Source organism: Onthophagus taurus, unplaced genomic scaffold, assembly GCF_036711975.1.
Source record: "Onthophagus taurus isolate NC unplaced genomic scaffold, IU_Otau_3.0 ScKx7SY_16, whole genome shotgun sequence".
NCBI lineage: Eukaryota > Metazoa > Arthropoda > Insecta > Coleoptera > Scarabaeidae > Onthophagus > Onthophagus taurus.
This window is the reverse complement of record NW_027248941.1, coordinates 1,955,495-1,976,472: the sequence shown is the minus strand read 5'-3', so window position 1 is coordinate 1,976,472 and position 20,978 is coordinate 1,955,495. Positions and strand designations below refer to the sequence as shown.

Here is a 20,978-nt window from a genome sequence, read left to right as displayed (position 1 = left end):
TTTAATTTGATACCAAACACGATATACTTAGGTTAAAAATAAAAAAAGTTAGGTTATGAACTGTCAAATTACCGCCATTTTTATTTTTTGGTAAAAATGAAGATATCTCGATAACGGTTAGAGATAAATAAGTCGAGTTTGGGTTCATTTTAAAGCATTTTTAATGTTCTGTCCACTTATATTAAAAAAAGAACACCTTTATAACCACACATTTTTTATTCGTTATATTTAATTTTGACATTTGACAGTTTATAACCTAACTTTAACCCACATATATACCTTCAAATTTGTAGTTTTAATTTTATTTCTAACATTCATAGAGTTACATAATGTGATATGGAAGAATATATATTAATTTTGACATTTGACAGTTTCTAACCTCACTTTTTTATTTTTTAACCCAAATGTATCATGTTGAAACATTGAAATGATCTTAATAAGAATCAAAAATGCTTTAATTTGATACCAAACATGATATATTTAGGTTAAAAATTAAAAAGTTAGGTTAGAAACTGTCAAATGTCAAAACTAAACATAACGATTTTTTGATAAATATTGAAACGATCTTAATAAGAATGAAAAATGTTTTCATTTGATACCAAACATGATATATTTAGGTTAAAAAATTAAAAAGTTAGGTTAGAAACTGTCAAATAATCGCCATTTTTATTTTTGGGTAAAAATAAAAATATCTCGATAACGGTTAGAGGTAAATAAGTCAAGTTTGGGTTCATTTTAAAGTATTTTTAATTTTCTGTCTACTTATGTAAAAAAAAAAACATCTTTATAACCAACAATTTTTTTTCGTTACATTTAATTTTGACATTTGACAGTTTATAACCTAACTTTAACCCAAATATATCGTGTTTGATATCAAATGAAAGCAATTTTGACGGGTTTTACGACCAAATGTGTGTTTTGTTAAACATAATGTAGTTTTTATATACGATATGATCTCAATGTAGCACCTCGGCCACAACATGAGTAAATAACATTTGCTTATATCTTGACTATATTTATACATTTCTTGTGAGATTTCGTCACTTTATGTAGTTGGTAATTAAAAGATTGAGTAAAAATTTAACAACAAAGTGCAAAAACTTTAGCACACACTATATTTATCATAAATCATAAACATAGAGTCCTCTAAAGGGTAGTAGTTAAACGTTTCTTTCTTACTAAATCCTTCTCGTGCGGGATTTTTGCTTACGTCACACACTTTCTTTCGAAACATTTCATCACTCCGGTAATCCCCAATGATAGAATTTCTTTTTTGTTTCATTCAGTGATTCCTAATTATGATTAAAAATTTAATTCTTACCTTTTTCGCATTCGAACCGAGCATTAAACTATTAAATACACATAATAAACACTGTAATCTCACTATATTGTATGTTCTAATTAGTTAAATCGCGATTTTTAATCGATTTATAACCAAATAAATTTTGACACAAAATTATTTTTTGACAGATCAAAAAAAATAATTACATGTCACGCCATCTATGGGTTAAATGACGTAATTCATTACATAATTAAATTTAAATAATTAATTTTTTTTGTTAAAAACGTTACTTATATACCAAATTTATTAATTAATCGTGATTTTGAATTATTTATTAAAATTCTTTTTTAGAAATTAAGTTTTATGTTGGATTAAGAAAAATTAATTAAAAATTGAAATCGTACCTTTTTCGCAGTCGATCCACGCATGAAACTATTAAACACACATAATAAACACTGTAACCTCACTATATTGTATGTTCTAATTAATTAAAACGCGATTTTTAATCGATTTGTAACCAAATAAGTTTTGACACAAAATCACTTTTTGACAGCTCAAAAAAATAATTACACGTCGCGCCATCTATGGGTTAAATGACGCAATTCATTACATAATTAAATTTAAATAATTAAAATTTTTAATTAAAAACGCTATTTAGATCTCAAAGTCATTAATAAATCCTCATTTAGAATGATTTATAAAAAATCTTTGTTAAAAATTAAGTTTTATGTTGGGTTAAAAAAAATTGATTAAAAATCGAATTTTTACCTTTCTCGCAACCGAACCGCGCATGAAACTATTAAAAACACATAATAAACAGTGTAACCTCACTATATTGTATGTTCTAATTAATTAAATCGCGATTTTTAATCGATTTATAACCAAACAAGTTTTGACACACTCATTTTTTGACAGCTCAAAAAAAATAAATACATGTCACGCCATCTATGAGTTAAATGACGTAATTCATTACATAATTAAATTTAAATAATTAATATTTTTAATTAAAAACGCTATTTAGATCTCAAATTCATTAATAAATCCTCATTTAGAATGATTTATAAAAAATCTTTGTTAAAAATTAAGTTTTATATGGGGTGAAAAAAAATTGATTAAAAATTGAATTCTTACTTTTTTCACAATTGATCCACGCATGAAACTATTAAAAACACATAATAACACTGTAACCTCACTATATTGTATGTTCTAATTAATTAAATCGCGATTTTTAATCGATTTATAATCAAAAAAAGTTTGGACACAAAATCAGTTTTTGACAGGTTAAAAATAACAACAACAACTGGTGGCATCTATGAGTAAAACGGCGTATTAAATAATTCATTAATAATCAAATTTTTATCTTCTTCGTCATCAAATCTTCTCGAAAATCGTTAAAGATTCTAAAATTATTTAAAATTGTGTACTATTTTATTAATATTCCTTTTAGAAATGCTAAAAATCATTAAAAACTGTCAATAAATTTTTGACAACTAAAAATAACAGCGCCATCTAACAACGAAACTCTAAAATAACGAAAAATATTAAAAAAATGGTTTTAATTATTTGTTAAAACACTTTAAAGTCCTTAAATTAATACATAAATCTGTATAAATTAATCTTACATAAAAAAATTAATGATAAATACAATAATAAATCTCACTTAACTTTTACCGACATGATTTTGTACAATATGCCTGGTTAAAGAACTAACAAATTTATAACTCGACCCACAAATCGTACAATTATACAAATTCCCCTCTCCATTATGAATAACTTCGTGCCGAATTAAATTAGAATGTCTTGAAAATTGCCTCCCGCAAGTTTCGCAATAAAAAAATTTATCACTTCCCGACCCATGAACCCTCTTTTTATGCTCATTCAACTCAGAAATCGATTTAAAATTCATCGTGCATTGAAAACAAACAAAAAACAAATCGCTCTTTTCATTCCCCGACTTCATTTTACCGTTTAAATCAAACGGAAATTGTTCCAAATGGTCATTAGAGGCATGCTTTAACAACAAATTTTGATTTTTAAAACTTTTCGAGCAAATCCCGCACACAAACGGCGAAGATTTCTCAATCTTTTCATCCAAAAACGTAACTTTCGTCGACACCTTTTCTTTATCACCCAATTTCGTTATATTTAACGCAATAATTAGCGAAGTTTTTTGATCAAACCCCAAATTAGTTCCTAAATTAAACCGATAAAACTTTTCGTTATTCTCATTTACATATTCGATTAAAACGCCGTAAAATTCGTTCTTTTTGATCGTTTTTTTTTGATTATCGACGATTTTCTCGATTAATTTAACCTGTAAATTCGTGTTTAACAATTTTTTTTGTAACGTGGGTAATTCGGCGAGACCGTTTAACGTTTTTGAAATAAAATCAATTTGATTTTGATTAATTTCGGCTTCGTTGAGAACATTTTCGATATCGCCCGTATTAAAATCGATTCTAAAATGATCCGGTTGATTTTGAGGGGTTTGAATGTTTAAAATTCGCCCAACGAGACATTTTCCATTGGGTTTTCGCCCGATTGTGAATTTTTGGTTCAAAAAGTTATTTGATTCTTCCTTTGGGATGATTTCTTCTTGGTTGATTAAATTTTGATCCCCTTTTAATAAATCATCATCGAAAATCACTTGGATGTTATCATCCGGTTTAATAAAATTGATTTGATTTTCAGTGTTAAAGATAACTGATGGCGATTCGATCAAATTAAAATAACTTTTTGGCTTTTTTAGCGCTTTGAAATCATTTTCGTTCAAAATTTCAACTGAGTCATCTTCAGAAAGTTGCAAATGAAGTTGCCCATCTTTTATTACAGCATATTGAACGGAACTAAATCAAAAAAACAAAAAAATAATTAAAAATCACTTTTTTGTGTTATTTTTTAACCTTTCCCTTCCACTAACTTGGTTTAAAATCCCCAATTCATCAGTGAATTGCTGTATTCCCTCCAAATTAAATATCTTCCCATTTTCTAGCTTTAATCGTTTACCTCCAACAGAATAAATGAGGTTAGAATTACTTTCAATCTCCTCTTGGACGAATTGAATCGGTTCTTCCTCTAAAAAACGTTACATAACCTCCAAAAACCCCACATTTTACTCATTATTACCGTTATCTTTGATATAAACATCTTGAATCGCGTTATTTCCCTCATCAGGATTCAAAATAACCGCTTCAACTTCATTGGAATGAATATAGTATTGATTTCCGTCCAACAAAACAGTGTTGCCACCACAAATTATCTTAAAAAAGAAATCGTTTTAATCATTTTCCTCCAACGATTTATTTTTTCACTTACATTTTGCAAATCGACTTGTAAATCGTCTTTCTCACCGATTAATGATTCGTTTTCGTTTAACACCAATTCGAAACTGTTCGTTTCCGATTTATTCCGCCGGGTTGAAGTCATCACCTCCTTCGCATAACCTCAAATTGTCGAATCTTAATTTCGCGATTAAATCGCGATAGCGAGCTTTTGAAGCGAAATTGAGTCGATCGCGAGCTTTAAGTTGAAATTTTGAACTGTTCAATCGGTAAATCTTTTAATCGAAAACGTCGTAGTCGTTTCGTCGGTAAGTCAAAACACGAACTGGTTCGAGGTTAGGATTGTAAGAATAAAATTGGGTTTGTTGATAATAGATGGCGCTTAATCTGACAGTTTTTTTTTAATCAACTAATAAAATTAATTTTTGATTATAAACAAATTAAAATAAATATAAATAAAAAAGAAGTATTTTTAAATGAAATTAATACCACCTAATCGATATTAAGTAATTAAAAGGGGATAAAAATTCATTTTGAAGTTTTTTTGTATACAGCGCCAACACATCAATATGGTACAGGTGCGATCAAAACAAATTAATTTTTTAATTAATTAAATATAACCATTTTTTGATAAATATTAAAATGATGTTTATAAGAATCAAAAATGCTTTCATTTGATACCAAACACGACATACTTAGGTTAGAAAATAAAAAAGTTGGGTTAATAACTGTCAAAATTAAACAACGATTTTTGATAAATATTAACATGATCTTAATAAGAATCAAAAATGCTTTAATTTGATACCAAACATGATATATTTGGGTTTGAAAATAAAAAAGTTAGGTTAGAAACTGTCAAATAACCGCCATTTTTTTTTGGTAAAAATGAAGATATCTCGATAACGGTTAGAGATAAATAAGTCGAGTTTGGGTTCATTTTAAAGCATTTTTAATTTTCTGTCTATTTATGTTAAAAAAGAAAACCTTTATAACCAAAAATTTTATTTCGTTATTTTTAATTTTGACATTTGACAGTTTATAACCTAACTTTAACCCAAATATCCAAATATGTCGTGTTTGGTGAAAGCAATTTTGACGGGTTTTACGGTGATTGTTTTTCTTAGGAAAATACATATTAATTTTGACATTTGACAGTCTCTAACCTAACTATTTTATGCTCGGAACAAAACCCAACCTCAACTTATTTACTTCCAACTCTTATTGAGATATCTTAACTTTTAGCAAAAAAAGTGGCGATTATTTGAAATATGACAGTTTCTAAGCTAACTTTATAACTTTTTATTTTTTAACCCAAATATATCATGATGAAACATTGAAATGATCTTAATAAGAATCAAAAATGCTTTCATTTGATACCAAACATGATATACTTGCGTCAAAAAATGTAAAAGTTGGGTTAATAACTGTCAAATGTCAAAATTAAACATAACGACTTTTTGATAAATATTAATATGATCTTAATAAGAATCCAAGAAGCTCTTATTTGATACCAAACACGATATACTTGGATTAAAAAATGAAAAAGTTAGCTTAATAACTGTCAAATGTCAAAATTAAATATAATGATTTTTGATAAATATTTAAACGATTGTAATAAGAATCAAAAATGCTCTAATTTGATACCAAACACGATATATTTGGGTTAAAAAACGAAAAAGTTAGGTTAATAACTGTCAAATGTCAAAAATAAATACAACAATTTTTTGATAAATATTGAAACGATTTTAATAAGAATCAAAAATGCTTTAATTTGATACCAAACACGATATATTTGGATTAAAAAATGAAAAAGTTAGGTTACAAACTGTCATGTCAAATAATCGCCATTTTTTTTTAGTAAAAATTAAGATATCTCGATAACGGTTAGAGATAAATAAGTCGAGTTTGGGTTCATTTTAAAGCATTTTTAATTTTCTGTCTATTTATGTTAAAAAAGAGCACTTTTATTACCAAAAATTTTATTTCGTTATTTTTAATTTTGACATTTGACAGTTTATAACCTAACTTTAACCCAAATATGTCGTGTTTGATATCAAATGAAAGCAATTTTGACGGGTTTTACGGTGATTGTTTTCCTTAGGAAAATACATATTAATTTTGACATTTGACAGTTTTTAACCTAACTATTTTATGATCGGAGCAGGACGCAACCTCAATTTATTTATCTCTAACTCTTATTGAGATATCTTAACTTTTAGCAAAAAAAATTTAATAACTGTCAAATGTCAAAATTAAATATAACGATTTTTTGATAAATATTGAAATGATTTTAATAAGAATCAACAATGCTTTCATTTGATACCAAACATGATATATTTGGGTTTGAAAATAAAAAAGTTGGGTTAATAACTGTCAAATGTCAAAATTAAATATAACGATTTTTGATAAATATTCAAACGATTTTAATAAGAATCAAAAATGCTTTAATTTGATACCAAACACGATATATTTGAGTTAAAAAATGAAAAGTTAGGTTAATAACTGTCAAATGTCAAAAATAAATACAACGATTTTTTGATAAATATTGAAACCATTTTAATAAGAATCAAAAATGCTTTAATTTGATACCAAACATGATATATTTGGGTTTAAAAATAAAAAAGTTAGGTTACAAACTGTCATGTCAAAAAATCGCCATTTTTTTTTTTGTAAAAATTAAGATATCTCGACAACGGTTAGAGATAAACAAGTCGAGTTTGGGTTCATTTTAAAGCATTTTTAATTTTCTGTCCATTTATGTTAAAAAGAACATGTTTATAACCAAAAAATTTTTTTTTCATTGTTTTTAATTTTGACATTTGACAGTTTCTAACCTAAGTTTACCAAAATATATCGTGTTTGATATGAAATGAAAGCAATTTTGACGGGTTTTACGGTGATTGTTAGTAGAAATAAAATTAAAATTAGAAATTTTGAGGTTATGCCGCGCGTCTTGACGATATTTTTAATATTCATAGAGTTGCATAATGTAATATAGAAGAATACATATCAATTTTGACAAATATAAAAAAAGTTGCGTTAATAGCTGTCAAATGTCAAAATTAAATATAACGATTTTTGATAAATATTGAAACGATCTTAATAAGAATCAAAAATGCTTTAATTTGATACCAAACATGATATATTTGGGTTTAAAAATAAAAAAGTTAGGTTACAAACTGTCATATGTCAAATAACCGCCATTTTTTTTGGTAAAGATTAAGATATCTCGACAACGGTTAGAGATAAATAAGTCGAGTTTGGGTTCATTTTAAAGCATTTTTAATTTCCTATCCATTTATGTAAAAAAAGGTGCGATAAAAACAAATTAATTTTTTTTTAAACGTTTTTATTGAGAAAATGCAAAGTGATGTTTATAAATGAAACAAAAAAATAGTAAATAAAATAAATCCCAGTACTTTTTTTAACTTATCATCAATAATATCAATCTTTTTATCATCACTTCTAATCAATCAATGACCTTTTTAACCTTGCAACTTATAAACCCTCGTGCAAATGACATCATCGACCTTCAAAACCTTGAATCAAAAAAATAAAGTTAATTTTTAAAATTTCTTTGATTAATTTATTTACCATTTTGATCTCTTGATCGGAAAATGTGCGTTCAATGGTGGAAACTTTCCCGTTTTGATCGGTTTGAACTTCAGTTATGGTATCGCCGGCGATGGTGATGATGCTTTTGACTTTGCGGCCGTCGGCGGTTTCGTCGTCGAATTCAACTCCGGGTTGGAATTTGGTGGTCATGTTTTTGAAGGTGGATGTTGAGGTTAAAACGTAGGTGTCGCCCTCTTTTTTCAATTCGACAACGGGGGAGACGGTCGCTCCGACTTTTCTAGTCATTAACCCGACACCTTAAAAACGATTTATTTATTCAAATATTATTTATAGGTTTAAACGGTATTTATAGCATAAAAAAAATCGTTTTGGAACGCTCATCTAGGTCAGTTTTATGAATAGACTCCTCTAAATTCGTATTTTAAGTGTATTATTTTTTTAAATAATTTAATGTTGTAATTAAATCGATAAACACGTTGTGTTTGTAAAAAAAAGGTGATAAAAGTTTATTTTTGTAGCGTCAAGGTTAATGTTTAACATTTTTTTATACTTTAACGTTTTTAAAGTTTATTCATTAAAATTCTAAAAGAATTTTACTCCTTTCCTGTCATTAATATTAATAGGATTGGGTATTAATAGTTGTTGTCGATAATTTCAAGGAATCTTCAATATCGACTGTTTCATTCATATTTAATATATTGTGTGTTGTATTTCTTAGATTAAGTATTCCTTGATATTTAAAGATATAGATTAAAAGAAAGAAAATTCAATAGAAATTGTCTCTTATTATCTTTATAAGTATATAAAACAATATAAGTATATTGTTTTTATCTCTTAAAATTCACAGATTAGCATCTAAGATGAGAATACGTAGCCTGACACATCTTAGAGGAGACTTGTTTTTCGGTTGGTTTGCTATGGAGTTGGGTTGGTTCACTTTACAGTTAGATTACGTTAGATTGAAGTCGTTTTAGGTTGTAAAGCATACATTATAATGGTTGCCACATCAATACAAACTTGGACATTACTATTTGATTGCCTCAATCGCAAGCGACCTTGACTGAATTTATGACGGCCGAGACTCTGCATTACGTGTTTCAACCTCGCTGGCTGAAAATGTACGATTCCATCTAGTTATAAGCCGAGGTCGCTTGCGGCCGAGGCATTAGTTTGATACCACTTCAATATGGAATTTAAGAATATACAGGGTGTCCCGTTAAGGGTACGCAGTGGCTGTATCTCGACAACGGTAAAGCCTAGAGGTTTGGGAAAAAAATCCTTATAGGCCATTTCCATTGAGAAACATAAAATTCCCGCTATCTCAGAAAGTTAGGCGATGAGCTATAATTTTGACATCATTTAATAGGTTAGATAATACCGCATCGCTTTTGTTTTGCGATATTTCTCATATCTGTCATAATAAGGGAGGGGGAGGCCAATGCGTTTTTTTCCCAAACCTATAGGCCTTACCGTTGTCGAGATACAGCCGCTCCGTACCCTTAACGGGACACCTGTATAGGTTGAGAATCACCCTGTATATTGTAGCACCTCGCCGGCAGTCTTTTATGGGTTTATATTACATTATTTATTTTGACTCTAGTATTTGTGATTAAAATTATGCCACGGTTTACAGAAACACCCTGCATAATATCAACTGTAGCGCCTCGGCCGCAAGCGACCTGGACTTGAGTATTACTGAGAGGGACTAATTTGAAGCGCTGGGCGCTGTAATGTGCCATTTTATTCATCTAATGTCAATTCTAGGGCCTCGCCCGCAAGCGACCTCGGCTTATGTAAAAATGACAAGGTGTGATATTGCATAATTCAGTTGAATAACTGTAATATACAGGGTCAGTTATTAGTATCCCGGCGGTCGATAGTTTTGAAAAAAAAATTTTTATACAAAAGTTGTTTAACTCATTCCTTTCTATTACGTACAATTACTTTCACTTATACAGCGTGTTCCTTTTAAACGTAACGGAGAGTACGTAAATTTATTTAAATGGAACACCCTGTATGCTTTATCATATTATGAATACAACTAAATTTGTTTATACAACCATATATGTTACTAACTCATAGCGTTCATAATTCCTGAGATATTCAACTGTTCTTCCAAAATGTGCCCATTACAGGATCTTTTTAAAAACGATGTAAAAGCGACATTCTTTCCGATTTTGCCTTGAAACTACGTCAGACAGTAGGTAAATGATAGTACCCAAAGATATTAGATACACTATACAGGCTGTTTATACAGCTTAGTTAATTTTGATGTTTTTCAAATAGCTTTTTCTTAAATTCTTTAAATGGAGCACCCTGTATATTATGTGCTAATTGAATTTCGAATCAAGTTCCCTTTAATTAATGATAAGTATGTCATATGTCTAACTAATAGTTTTCCTGATATTTAGAATTTAAAGAAAAATGTGTAATAAAATGTCATTATTGTACTTAAAAAAGTAACAGAATGTAATATATTCTGTCTTTTTTTTGTTTGTCATTTGTAGATCAGTAACATTATATTAAAATACAATTAAAAAAAACTTTTAATAAATAAATAATCAAAACGTGATAAATATACAATTAAATGGCAGAACAATAAATCCCTTTTTTAATTACTAAATTATTCGAAGGAAATGCAGCAACACACTATAAACAATTACTAAACGTGCTCAACAAGTAGATATTAATTTAATTAATATTTAGAAATTGTTCAAAATGCCATCCATTTTCGCGCTGTATAAAATATCTTGAGATATCTCTTAACATGTGCATCTTATTTTCTCTAAAGTTGTAAATTATATGGCAGAACAATTGCATATTTTATTACTTACAACTTTTTAAATCTCATAAAGTACCAAGTCGCAATAAAATTTGGTATACAGGGTGTTTCGGTCGATTCATGTAAAAAAAATTAGTAAAAGTCTTCAAATTTCAAAGATACAGGTCATCAAAGTTAAGAAATTTTAACAAATTTTTCCAAATATCTTAAACACTATTTACAGTAGAACGCTGAAATTTGGTACAGTGTAATTTAATGTAATGTAAAATCGTTCCAATCATAAATTGCCTTATGATTTGGATCGGTCCGCGGGAACAATGCTATACAGGCTGTTCCTAAAGTTTGTTTGCTCAGAACTTTTTTATTCTATCATAACCCTACATTTATTTTTAATAATAGCACTAAAAAAAAAAAGAAATTTAAGTTTTTGAACATTCCTTTTAGTATTTTTTTATTATTTGTCTTGTTATTTTATGTACTTTTTTTTATTATTCCTGTTAGTGTTGTCGTTTTTTGTTTATTTTTTGTTGTTTTTTAATTTATTGTTTTTGGATTCTTTTATTAAACCAACTAAAGAAATTAAAAATGTGATTTAGCTAAATCTACACTTGGATATGTTGCATACATAATAGTTACACAGACAGCTTAGTTCGATTTTCACTTGTCATTGCCAATTCAGATTATTTATTTATATATACTTTTTAGTGTTATTGAATTCGGAGCCTAACATTTTTGCATTTAATACGAAAACGGTGGTTTTTATCAATATTCTCTGAGTAATAAAAATTTCTAAACTAAATTTACTATTAGAAACTGTAAAAATAAATGTAGGGTTATGATAGAATAAAAAAGTTCTGAGCAAACAAACATTAGGAACAACCTGTATAACATTGTTCCCGCGTACCGATCTAACTCAAAAATTGCTTAATGATTTTACGTGATATTAGTTTACACTGCACCAAATTTCAACGCTTTACCATAAATAGAGTTTAAGATATTTAGAAAAATGTGTTAAAATTTCATCTTTGCATTTTGCGGGCTTTTACAAATTTTTTTTTTACATGAATCGTCATCATTTTCACTCTAGTATATGTGGTTACATTTGTTCCCCGAGTCACCGAAACACCCTGTATAGCAGCAAAATTATTTTACATTATAAAATATTAATCAAATAATAAAAGGGAGAACAAAAAAAACTAGAACATAATATTAAGTACAATAACGCATATTTTATTACACATTATTCTTTAAATTCTAAATATTAGGAAAACTACTAAAGTTAGATATATGACATACTTATCATTAATTAAAGGTAACTTGATCGGCAATTCAACCAGTACACAATATACAGGGTGTTCCATTTAAAAAACTTATGAAATAGCCATTTGAAAAACATCAAAAGTAACTAAGTTTTATGAAGACGCTGTATAGCGTGTCTTTGGATACTATCATTTACCTACTGGCTTTGACTATTATCTGACATAGTTTCAAAGTAAAATTGGAAAAAACGTCGTTTTTCATCGTTTTTGAAAAGGTTCTGCAATGGACACATTTTGGAAAAACAATTGAATATCTCAGAAACTATGAACGCTATGAGTTAGTCGCTATTCATATATGATAAAATATACAGGTTGTTAATTTTAAGTCTATCTTTATTAAAAGAACCGATTTGTTTATTCTGTCTTTATATTTTGTAATTCATATTCAGTTTTCTTGTATTGTGTTCCCTCTCTAGACGAGTTTCTTTTTTGTGTACAAGTTCAAGAATTTTCTGGTTTTGTTAAAAAGAAAAAGATGAACATTTGTAACATTGTAAAACTGAGCCGTGTTAAACTTCGTTCGTAATGTTCTTCTCTAGCATTATTTCTTAAATGTTATTAATTAACTCCAAATAGTAAAATAAAGTTCAGTTTAATTCAAGTAAGTGTTTATCATTCAATTAACTTACGTACTCTCCGCCTAAATGGAACATCCTGTATAAGTAAAAATAATTTTACGTGAGTCAAACAACTTTTATAGAAAAAAAATTTTCTGTCTTAAACGGTTTAGCAACTATCGTCCGCCGAGATACTAATAACTCACCCTGTATGATATTGTACAGGGTGGGCAAATTTGGGTGTTATTATAGGCTATCTCAGAAACTATAAGAGATACGAAAAAAGTAGGTGCCATGTCCCGGTCTCTTTTTCCGAAACTAATCCAATCCCGTAAAGACCAAATCTCTATCTTCTTTTGTTTTTAAATTATAGCCAAAAAGTCAAATTTTAGTGATTTCAAAAAATGCTCATATTTCGTTTATTTTTGAAATGAGAGAAATGGGGTTAATACATTCTTAAGACACTTTTTTGAGTAGAATATACTGCCGTTGAAAAATTTTTAACATAGCTGATAATTTTTGAGATATAACAAAGTTGTATTTTTTTAAATACAAACTATACTTTATTATGATGTTACTGAAAAGAGTATATTTTTAGCTTTCCAATGATGTATCGCACGCATGATGTTTTTGCGGAAAATAAGCGTTATTTTTGAATTTTTAAAATATTAAAGATTAAAATTCAAATTTTTAATTATAGTAGGCGAGGAAAACGCTAAATACTACTTACAAGGGAAGTGTCACAACTGTGTCTCACCGATTTCGATGCAATTTGGTACAGTCATAGAATGGGCCAAAATAAGGTTCGCACATTTTTTTATACGTGCGGTAAAAGCCCCTGGGGCGAGTTATAGGGGTTGAAAGTTTGGAGAAAAAGTACGTTTTCACTTATATTTTGAAAACGAAAAGTGCTATCAAAATTTGGTAAATTGTAACTGATATTCATTTTAAAAGAGCTTTCTTTTGATGTGTCACACATATAGCAGAGGGTTAAAAAGGGCGAACTACCCCTATTTTTTTGGAATTATTTAAAAACCACCCTATCGATTTTGGCGGCATTAAGTATACTTCTAGTGCGTTCAAAAATATTAGTTAAGGGTTTTTTCCCATTCGCCCTAGATCAACCCCAGCGAAGTTACGGGGGTTAACATGTAAGCACTTTTCGTAAGAATGATGTGATAAAATTGTCAGGTATTTTGAAAATACTTTAAACAAAACCGTAAATTAGTCGCACAATAAAATGTTTAGTGTAAAATAAGGCATAATACACCATATAGGGGTTGTTGGGGTTATCCACCCCCTTAAAAATTAATTCTATCCCGGGCGTTATTTGTCGATTACGGCGAAATTTGGTACTGTGTTTGTTTTATATTTGAAGTAAAAATTTTTGAAAATGGTTATAAGGGTTACAAATTAGGGGTAGTTTTTTGTTTATACCTCGAAGATGAAAACTGCCATCGTAACTGTGGTATTGTTTTTTAAAAATCTATCTATCGATGTTCCACGAGGTAAACTACCCTCATTTTCTTTAAATAATAAATATAAAACTACTAGATAAATAAGATATTTTATTTATTTATGAGTTAAAAAGCAACTGACAAAAAAAATAGTTCAATATACCAAAGAAGTTTATTCTACATTACTAATTGACGTTTTTTATGTATTATATTAATTTTCAATATTAAATTTATTTTTATTCTACGTAGTGTTGGCAAAAATGAAAGTCGTGGAAAAAATGTTTTAAACATAAGGATTTTTTACACCATGCACATGTTATGACCGCTATATCCCCACAGATATCACACGTTGGCTTCTCACTCGAAAAGCAAACTTCCACGGGATTTTCAAAATGGTCTGGTCTCTCCTCTATATAGCCACTTGCAAACCATGCGTATTTAAAAACATTTATAAACCGAGGGGAAGCCAACTGGTTATGCGTCAACGATTGCAATTTTAATATGTTATCCCTCTGATGTAAATTGACATCATACTGGTAAAGAATAATCTGATCAGAGAATCTTCTAATAAAATTTTTCCATATTCTGAAACCAAATACATCTAGGGGCTGTATTTGACCTGTTGTCCCTGCAGGTATAGATAAATGTTTAAAATTAGTACCTGATGGAGTTATTTCACTAATAACTTCAGGACAATGGCCACTCCAAGAATCTAATAATAATAATGATTTAGAACCAGTATTTGGAAAATATACATTTTGGAGCCAATTTTTCATGTGTTCTGAAGTTAACTTTCCAGATTTTGATGCCAAAACGTATATATTGTCTGCTTTAAACATTGTATTTGCTACCCTCGGTCCAAAGCTGCCAGAGGGTTCTTTTAAAACAATAAAAAGTGGAGAAAGAAGTTTCCCATCAGCAGATATTACGGGTTGAATTGTGTAACTGTGCGTTGTAGATGACACCGACTGGACCACACTTTCTACGGTTTTAACTCCTAAATCGCTTAATGTTCTTCCCGAATGGAATTCCAAGTTAAAACCGCTCTGATCCGAATTGTAGGTGTTTTCAGGTCCATATATTTGGATTTGTAGCTTTGCCTCTTTAACGAAATCTTTTGCTAAAGTTTTTACTCGATCAACATTTCCAATTTGTTTTTGGGATAGAAATTTTGTTATTTTTCGGCTTACTAACCGATTTGCTTTCTTAAAACGTTGCACCCAGCTATGAGATGCTTTGAACAGTTGAGGAGATAAATTCTTTTCATTTCTAGCTTGTATAGCCCATCTGCGTATATCAATATCATGTAGTGGCAATTTATTATCTACGGCGGCTCTCGCTTGATTAATTACAAATTCGGTAATTTCTGCTAATTTTTCTTTGTATGTCCCTCTTTCTTCAATATATTTAGACCATCTGTGCAATTGGGTCTTTGACGTTACTTTTCGGTATTTGTTTTTTACGGTTTCTAGTTTCAAATAACCTTTCTTCCCACTTGTCCAGTAATTTACCGCCTCTAATTTGTACTCGTAGTCGATGTCATCCTTCAATGGACAATGAGCATCAGTATCTTCTACAAACCTGTCAGTTGTATCCTGGTCTTCAATAATTTGCTGACCGTCATTGATGCCATTGGATGAATCGAAAATTAATACAGTTTCGTCTTCAATTTGCATATTGTAGTCTTCCATACTTTCCATTAAAATACGCTGTATATTTTCTTTTAAACTAACTTCTGCTTCATTTACAGGAGTCTGGGGAATATTCATAACAGTAAAAACTGTCATTAGCAAATTTAAAACGTTTATTGGGTTTATTGTAACCATTGCTTCTGTCAGTTGCTCTGAAACTAAAATCTACCCACTGGGCACACGTTCTTTTATACTAGAAAAAACTATTTTGAGAAATGACCTTTAGCAAGCGGCACTAAAAAAACAAATATTGTGCCAAAATTTTTTTGGTAGGTGTATTTTTGGCAACATTATGTAGAATAAAAATAAACTAATAAACTATATAAAACAAACACAGTACCAAATTTCGCCGTAATCAACAAGTAATGCCCGGGATAGAATTAATTTTTAAGGGGGTGGTTAACCCCAACCACCCCTAAATGGTGTATTATGCCTTATTTTACATTAAACATTTTATTGTGCGACTAATTTACGGTTTTGTTAAAGTATTTTCAAAATACCTGACAATTTTATCACATCATTCTTACGAAAAGTGGTTACATGTTAACCCCCGTAACTTCGCTGGGGATGATCTAGAGCGAATGGGAAAAAACCCTTAACTAATATTTTTGAACGTGCTGGAAGTATACTTAATGCCGCCAAAATCGATAGGGTGGTTTTTAAATAATTCCAAAAAAATAGGGGTAGTTCGCCCTTCTTAACCCTCTGGTATATGTGTGATACATCAAAAGAAAGCTCTTTTAAAATGAATATCAGTTACAATTTACCAAATTTTGATAGCACTTTTCATTTTTAAAATATAAGTGAAAACGTACTTTTTCTCCAAACTTTCAACCCCTATAACTCGCCCCAGGGGCTTTTACCGCACGTATAAAAAAATGTACGAACCTTATTTTGGCCCATTCTATGACTGTACCAAATTGCATCGAAATCGGTGAGACACAGTTGTGACACTTCCCTTGTTAGTTACTATAGCAACGTGAGTTTACTTGTCATTTCATTCATGAATTTTGCGAAACAAGTTTCCCGTTTAAGAAGTTCCGCATTATCTTTAAATAAAACGATAAAATTAAATACAGAATATATTGGAGTTCCCTTTGAAGATATCCCCATTCAAACGGTGTTTCAATGGAAAGTCCGCTCCCAGTTTATGATTCCTAATTTTCCTCTATCTCAACCAATTTCATAAGAAAAGATTGCTGATATCAAAAAACTTCTACATCTTATGTTGTGGGGAAAACTGGGAAAATACTACCGAAGATTTCATTCGTTGATACCGAACTGTTCTAATCTTACAACCAGTAAGTTGAGTAGAAGAAGATGACAGTTTATGACTCCTTAGTTCCTGAAGTTGTCCATATTTAATTATTCATTAATGAATACATTTCTTATATTTTTAATAAACAAACTTTACTTGCTAATCATTTCTTATTGCTGAACAAAGTCAGGGATAAGATGCTGAGAAATTTAAATTAACTATTCAAAGTTTTTATTCGTTGGTACCAAACCAACTTATCCTGAATAATGGTACAAAACCAACTTTATTCTGTCCTATTCGCGCAAAACCATATATTATAGCCACTAGGTAGTATTTACTGTCCGGAGCCGCCTACTATAATCAAAATTTTGAACATTAGCGCTTACTATTTTCGAATTGAAAATTAACGCTTATTTTCTGCAAATACACCATACATGCGATACATCATTGGAAAGCTAAAAATATGCTCTTTTCTTTAACATCATAATTAAGTATAGTTTGTATTTAAAAAAACACAACTTTGTGTTGTATCTCAAAAATCATCAAGTATATTTAAAACTTTTCAACGGCAGTATATTCCGCTTAAAAAAGTGCCTTAAGAACGTATCAACCCCATTTCTCTAATTTCAAAAATAAACGAAATATGAGCATTTTTTAAAATCACAAAAATTTGACTTTTTGGCTATAACTTAAAAACAAAAGAAGATAGAGGTTTGGTGTTTGCGGGATTGGCTTAGTCTCGAAAAAAGAGACCGGGACATGGCACCTACTTTTTTCGTATCTCTTATAGTTTCTGAGATAGCCTATAATAACACCCAAATTTGCCCACCCTGTACGTCAAACTTGACAAATAGGTTATAAAACCGTGTTGTCAAATAACTTTATAACCTATTTGTCAAGTTTGACGTACAATTTCATAGCCGACTACAGAATTTTCGCTTATTTTAAGTAAAATTACGGAATAAGTGTCTTTAGTTATTTAAGTTTTTTAAAAAATAATAAGAGTAAAAAAAATTTTAGAATTAAATTCCACATGAAATGAAGTAGTAATTTATTAAATCCGCCAAAAAGTTAAAAAAATCTATCAAAATTTATGGTACCATCACCCTTAATCAACCCTTTGAAATCAATTGAGTTCAATTTGCTACCAATTAATACCCCTGGTACACTTATAACGTATATCAAATTTGGTTCTTCTAGCTTAATTTATTATGAAGATATTGAACTTTTTAAAAATTTAAGAGCCAACTTTGAAGGACCATAACTCCTCAGGTGTTACAGGTAAGTTACTTTAAATCATCTTAATTTATTGTCCTCTACATGTCCCTGCTCTGTGTCGGTTCTTATGTGAATCACCCTGTATTTATGTAATATCAACTTTAGGGAGTCGGCCTCAAGCAACCTCGGCTTGTACAAAAATGACAAGCATGACATTCATCTAATATCAACTCTAGGGCCTCGCCCGCAAGTGACCTCGGCTTAAGTAATGGTAACGTGATATGATATTGCATAATAAAGTCAAATCGACGTAACATGTGATATTGTATTTATCTAATGTCAACTAATAGGGCCTCGCCCGCAAGCGACCTCGGCTTATGTAAAAATGAGAAGCTGTGATATTACATAATTAAGTCAAATCGTTATAATGTGATATTGTATTCATTTAATATCAACTCTAGGGCCTCGCCCGCAAGCGACCTCGGCTTGAGTAAAGATGACAAGGTGTGATATTGTATAATTAAGTCGAATCGTTAAAATGTGATATTGTATTCAACTCTAGGGCCTCGCCCGCAAGCGATCTCGGCTTGAGTGAAGATGACGTGCTGTCATATTGCGTAATTAACCCCAAAAGCTGTAATATGTATTGCCTCGGCCGCAAGCGACCTCGGTTTGATTAAAGATGACAAGGTGTGACATAGAAGGTCTTATGACGTGTAATATCAATCAAGCAACCTCAGTTTGAGTAAAATTGAGAAGATGTATGAAAAATGTAATAAGTATTGTTTAATATTGTATCTTTGTGATGATATAAAGTGTGATATATGACAACAGAGGCAGTCAAAAACATTTCGGATTCTTGTAACGACGTCTTATTTCATTTCCATGTAATATTCACTCTGTTTAAAGAGAATATTGTATATAAAGACTTGCATTGTTGCTGATATTGAAGAAATTTTTAATCAGTTTAACAACCAGATGATTCATCGGATTTTTTGAGACTTAATAGACTTTTTTGATCCTCTTAAGCATCAAATCCAGACGCTAACTTTATTTTAGGAAAAGTTATGATTCTAAGATTACTTATTTATTAAAGGCTTTTATTAAGTTCCAGATCAAATTCCATTGAATCATAGCAGAAAGTCCAAAGTTCAATTAATTCCCTTTATTACATATTATTTTCTTATTTTTGCATGTTATCAATTTAAAACACAAATATTATTACAAATAATGATAAAACATGAAACCACATCCAAAGAGGCAAATTTGATTGTATAATAAACAATTATTTAAACAAAAAAACTCACCCATAGCCTTCATATAATTATCAAAATTATCACTAGACTCCAATTTATACTTCAACCCCAAAAAACGATTCATTTTCAACTTGAACCAACCGTTCACCACAACGAAAAGATGCAAATAAATCGTTTAAAACCTTTTCGGTGTGTTATCGACAGAAATTCAAAGTCCGAAACCCGATCGAATCGTCTTTTTAATCAACCCGTACTTTGCACCCAAAGCAAACAACGAAAATAAACACCTTCCTATCGTTATTTACTTAAATGAGGTAACATAATCCTCTTTTTAGAAAGCCGTTTCAAATCGGAATTATTAATTTGAGTAATCGAAACAAATTTAGACCAATTTAAACCAATTTAAGAGCAATTTTAATCAATTTATAAGTCGGGTTTTAATCGTCTCAATGAATCCAAACAACCAACATCCTTTTCTTTTATTCCCTTTTTTGTATTTTAATATTTTAACATTTTTTAACTCACCTAACGCCTTCATAAATTCATCGAAATTATCGCTCGAAGCGAGTTTGTATTTTTTATTCAAGTAAGCATCGACCATTTTGATTTTTGAAGCTATAAAATAAAATTAATTAATTAAAATAATTAATAAAGAATTGATTTAATGTTGATTAAAAAAAACTAACCTAAAAAAAAATTTTTTTTTAACAAAATTTTAACCTTTATCCCCCACTAATCAATTAAACAACCTTTTAAACACTCCAATTTACCACTTAAACCCCTTTTATTTACTTAAAAACCGCGATAAATCACTTAATAAATCGAACTTAACCTCAAAAACCACTTCAACATTAAATCAAAACAACTTAAAATAAAACTATCTAATCGGCGTTTTTTTATAATTGATTTAGGTGATATAACTTACCTTTTTGAAGCGTAACTTGAAAAATCGGGCTTAAAATCACGATAAAACCGCAAAAACACGACTGAAACTTGCGAACCGGCGTTTGACGTTTTTATTTTCGCCGGCAAGATGGCGCGTGCGCGTCGCGACATAACCACAAAGAAAAAACACCGACGGGATCAATACAACGTCTTCAAACGAATTTAATTCGTTCGATTAAAATTAATTTACGCACTTAATTAACGAATTCAATGCGGTTTTGTGAACCGGTTAACCGTTTAATTTGATTTATTAATGTGGGAAGATTTCAAAATGAAAAAATATGTCACAAAAAGAAACGTCAAAAATGTTGCTGATTTGACTTTAATTTGACGTTTAATGATTTTAATTATTATTA

General features: G+C 29.7%; 3 protein-coding genes across 7 annotated transcripts in view; all 3 read right to left on the bottom strand.

Annotated features, from left to right (window-relative positions):
* Positions 1 to 20,978, bottom strand: part of LOC111418726 (putative fatty acyl-CoA reductase CG5065) — a 33,066-nt gene that overhangs the window by 10,923 nt on the left and 1,165 nt on the right. The window contains exon 1 of one of the 4 annotated variants that reach the window (XM_023051381.2): positions 2,051 to 2,225. The exons of 1 other annotated variant lie outside the window; for it this stretch is intronic. The gene's annotated coding sequence lies outside the window, so the exon portion shown is untranslated. Of the gene's footprint in view, positions 1 to 1,321; positions 1,419 to 1,686; positions 1,805 to 2,050; positions 2,226 to 20,978 lie in introns of those variants that run through there. 2 more of the 4 variants (XM_023051379.2, XM_023051380.2) reach the window with 2 other exon arrangements.
* LOC111418725 (uncharacterized) lies at positions 3,745 to 4,896 on the bottom strand. Its single transcript, XM_071201162.1, has 4 exons — positions 4,598 to 4,896; positions 4,409 to 4,541; positions 4,203 to 4,357; positions 3,745 to 4,128 (listed from the first exon to the last, which is right to left on the bottom strand). The coding sequence occupies exons 1-4, from the start codon at positions 4,706 to 4,708 to the stop codon at positions 4,075 to 4,077; spliced, it is 453 nt and encodes a 150-aa protein (XP_071057263.1). The 5' UTR covers positions 4,709 to 4,896; the 3' UTR covers positions 3,745 to 4,074.
* LOC111418730 (fatty acid binding protein) lies at positions 7,880 to 20,714 on the bottom strand. 2 transcript variants are annotated; one of them, XM_023051391.2, is made up of 4 exons: positions 20,603 to 20,714; positions 20,203 to 20,292; positions 8,158 to 8,435; positions 7,882 to 8,102 (listed from the first exon to the last, which is right to left on the bottom strand). In XM_023051391.2, the coding sequence occupies exons 2-4, from the start codon at positions 20,276 to 20,278 to the stop codon at positions 8,049 to 8,051; spliced, it is 408 nt and encodes a 135-aa protein (XP_022907159.1). In that variant the 5' UTR covers positions 20,279 to 20,292; positions 20,603 to 20,714; the 3' UTR covers positions 7,882 to 8,048. The 2 variants fall into 2 exon arrangements, with proteins under 2 accessions (XP_022907160.1, XP_022907159.1); XM_023051392.2 differs by lacking the exons at positions 20,203 to 20,292; positions 20,603 to 20,714 and adding an exon at positions 19,729 to 19,938 and having other exon boundaries at positions 7,880 to 8,102.

Excerpts from the sequence above, each read along its gene's own strand:
- LOC111418725 (XM_071201162.1), bottom strand. The coding sequence starts at position 4,708 with ATGACTTCAACCCGGCGGAATAAATCGGAAACGAACAGTTTCGAATTG. Across the intron at positions 4,358-4,408 it reads TGTTTATATCAAAGATAACG|AGGAAGAACCGATTCAATTC; the intron begins GTAATAATGAGT and ends AACGTTTTTTAG. Across the intron at positions 4,129-4,202 it reads AATTGGGGATTTTAAACCAA|TTCCGTTCAATATGCTGTAA; the intron begins GTTAGTGGAAGG and ends TTTTTGATTTAG.
- LOC111418730 (XM_023051391.2), bottom strand. The coding sequence starts at position 20,278 with ATGGTCGATGCTTACTTGAATAAAAAATACAAACTCGCTTCGAGCGAT. Across the intron at positions 8,436-20,202 it reads TGAATTTATGAAGGCGTTAG|GTGTCGGGTTAATGACTAGA; the intron begins GTGAGTTAAAAA and ends ATCGTTTTTAAG. Across the intron at positions 8,103-8,157 it reads CCGATCAAGAGATCAAAATG|GTTTTGAAGGTCGATGATGT; the intron begins GTAAATAAATTA and ends TTTTGATTCAAG.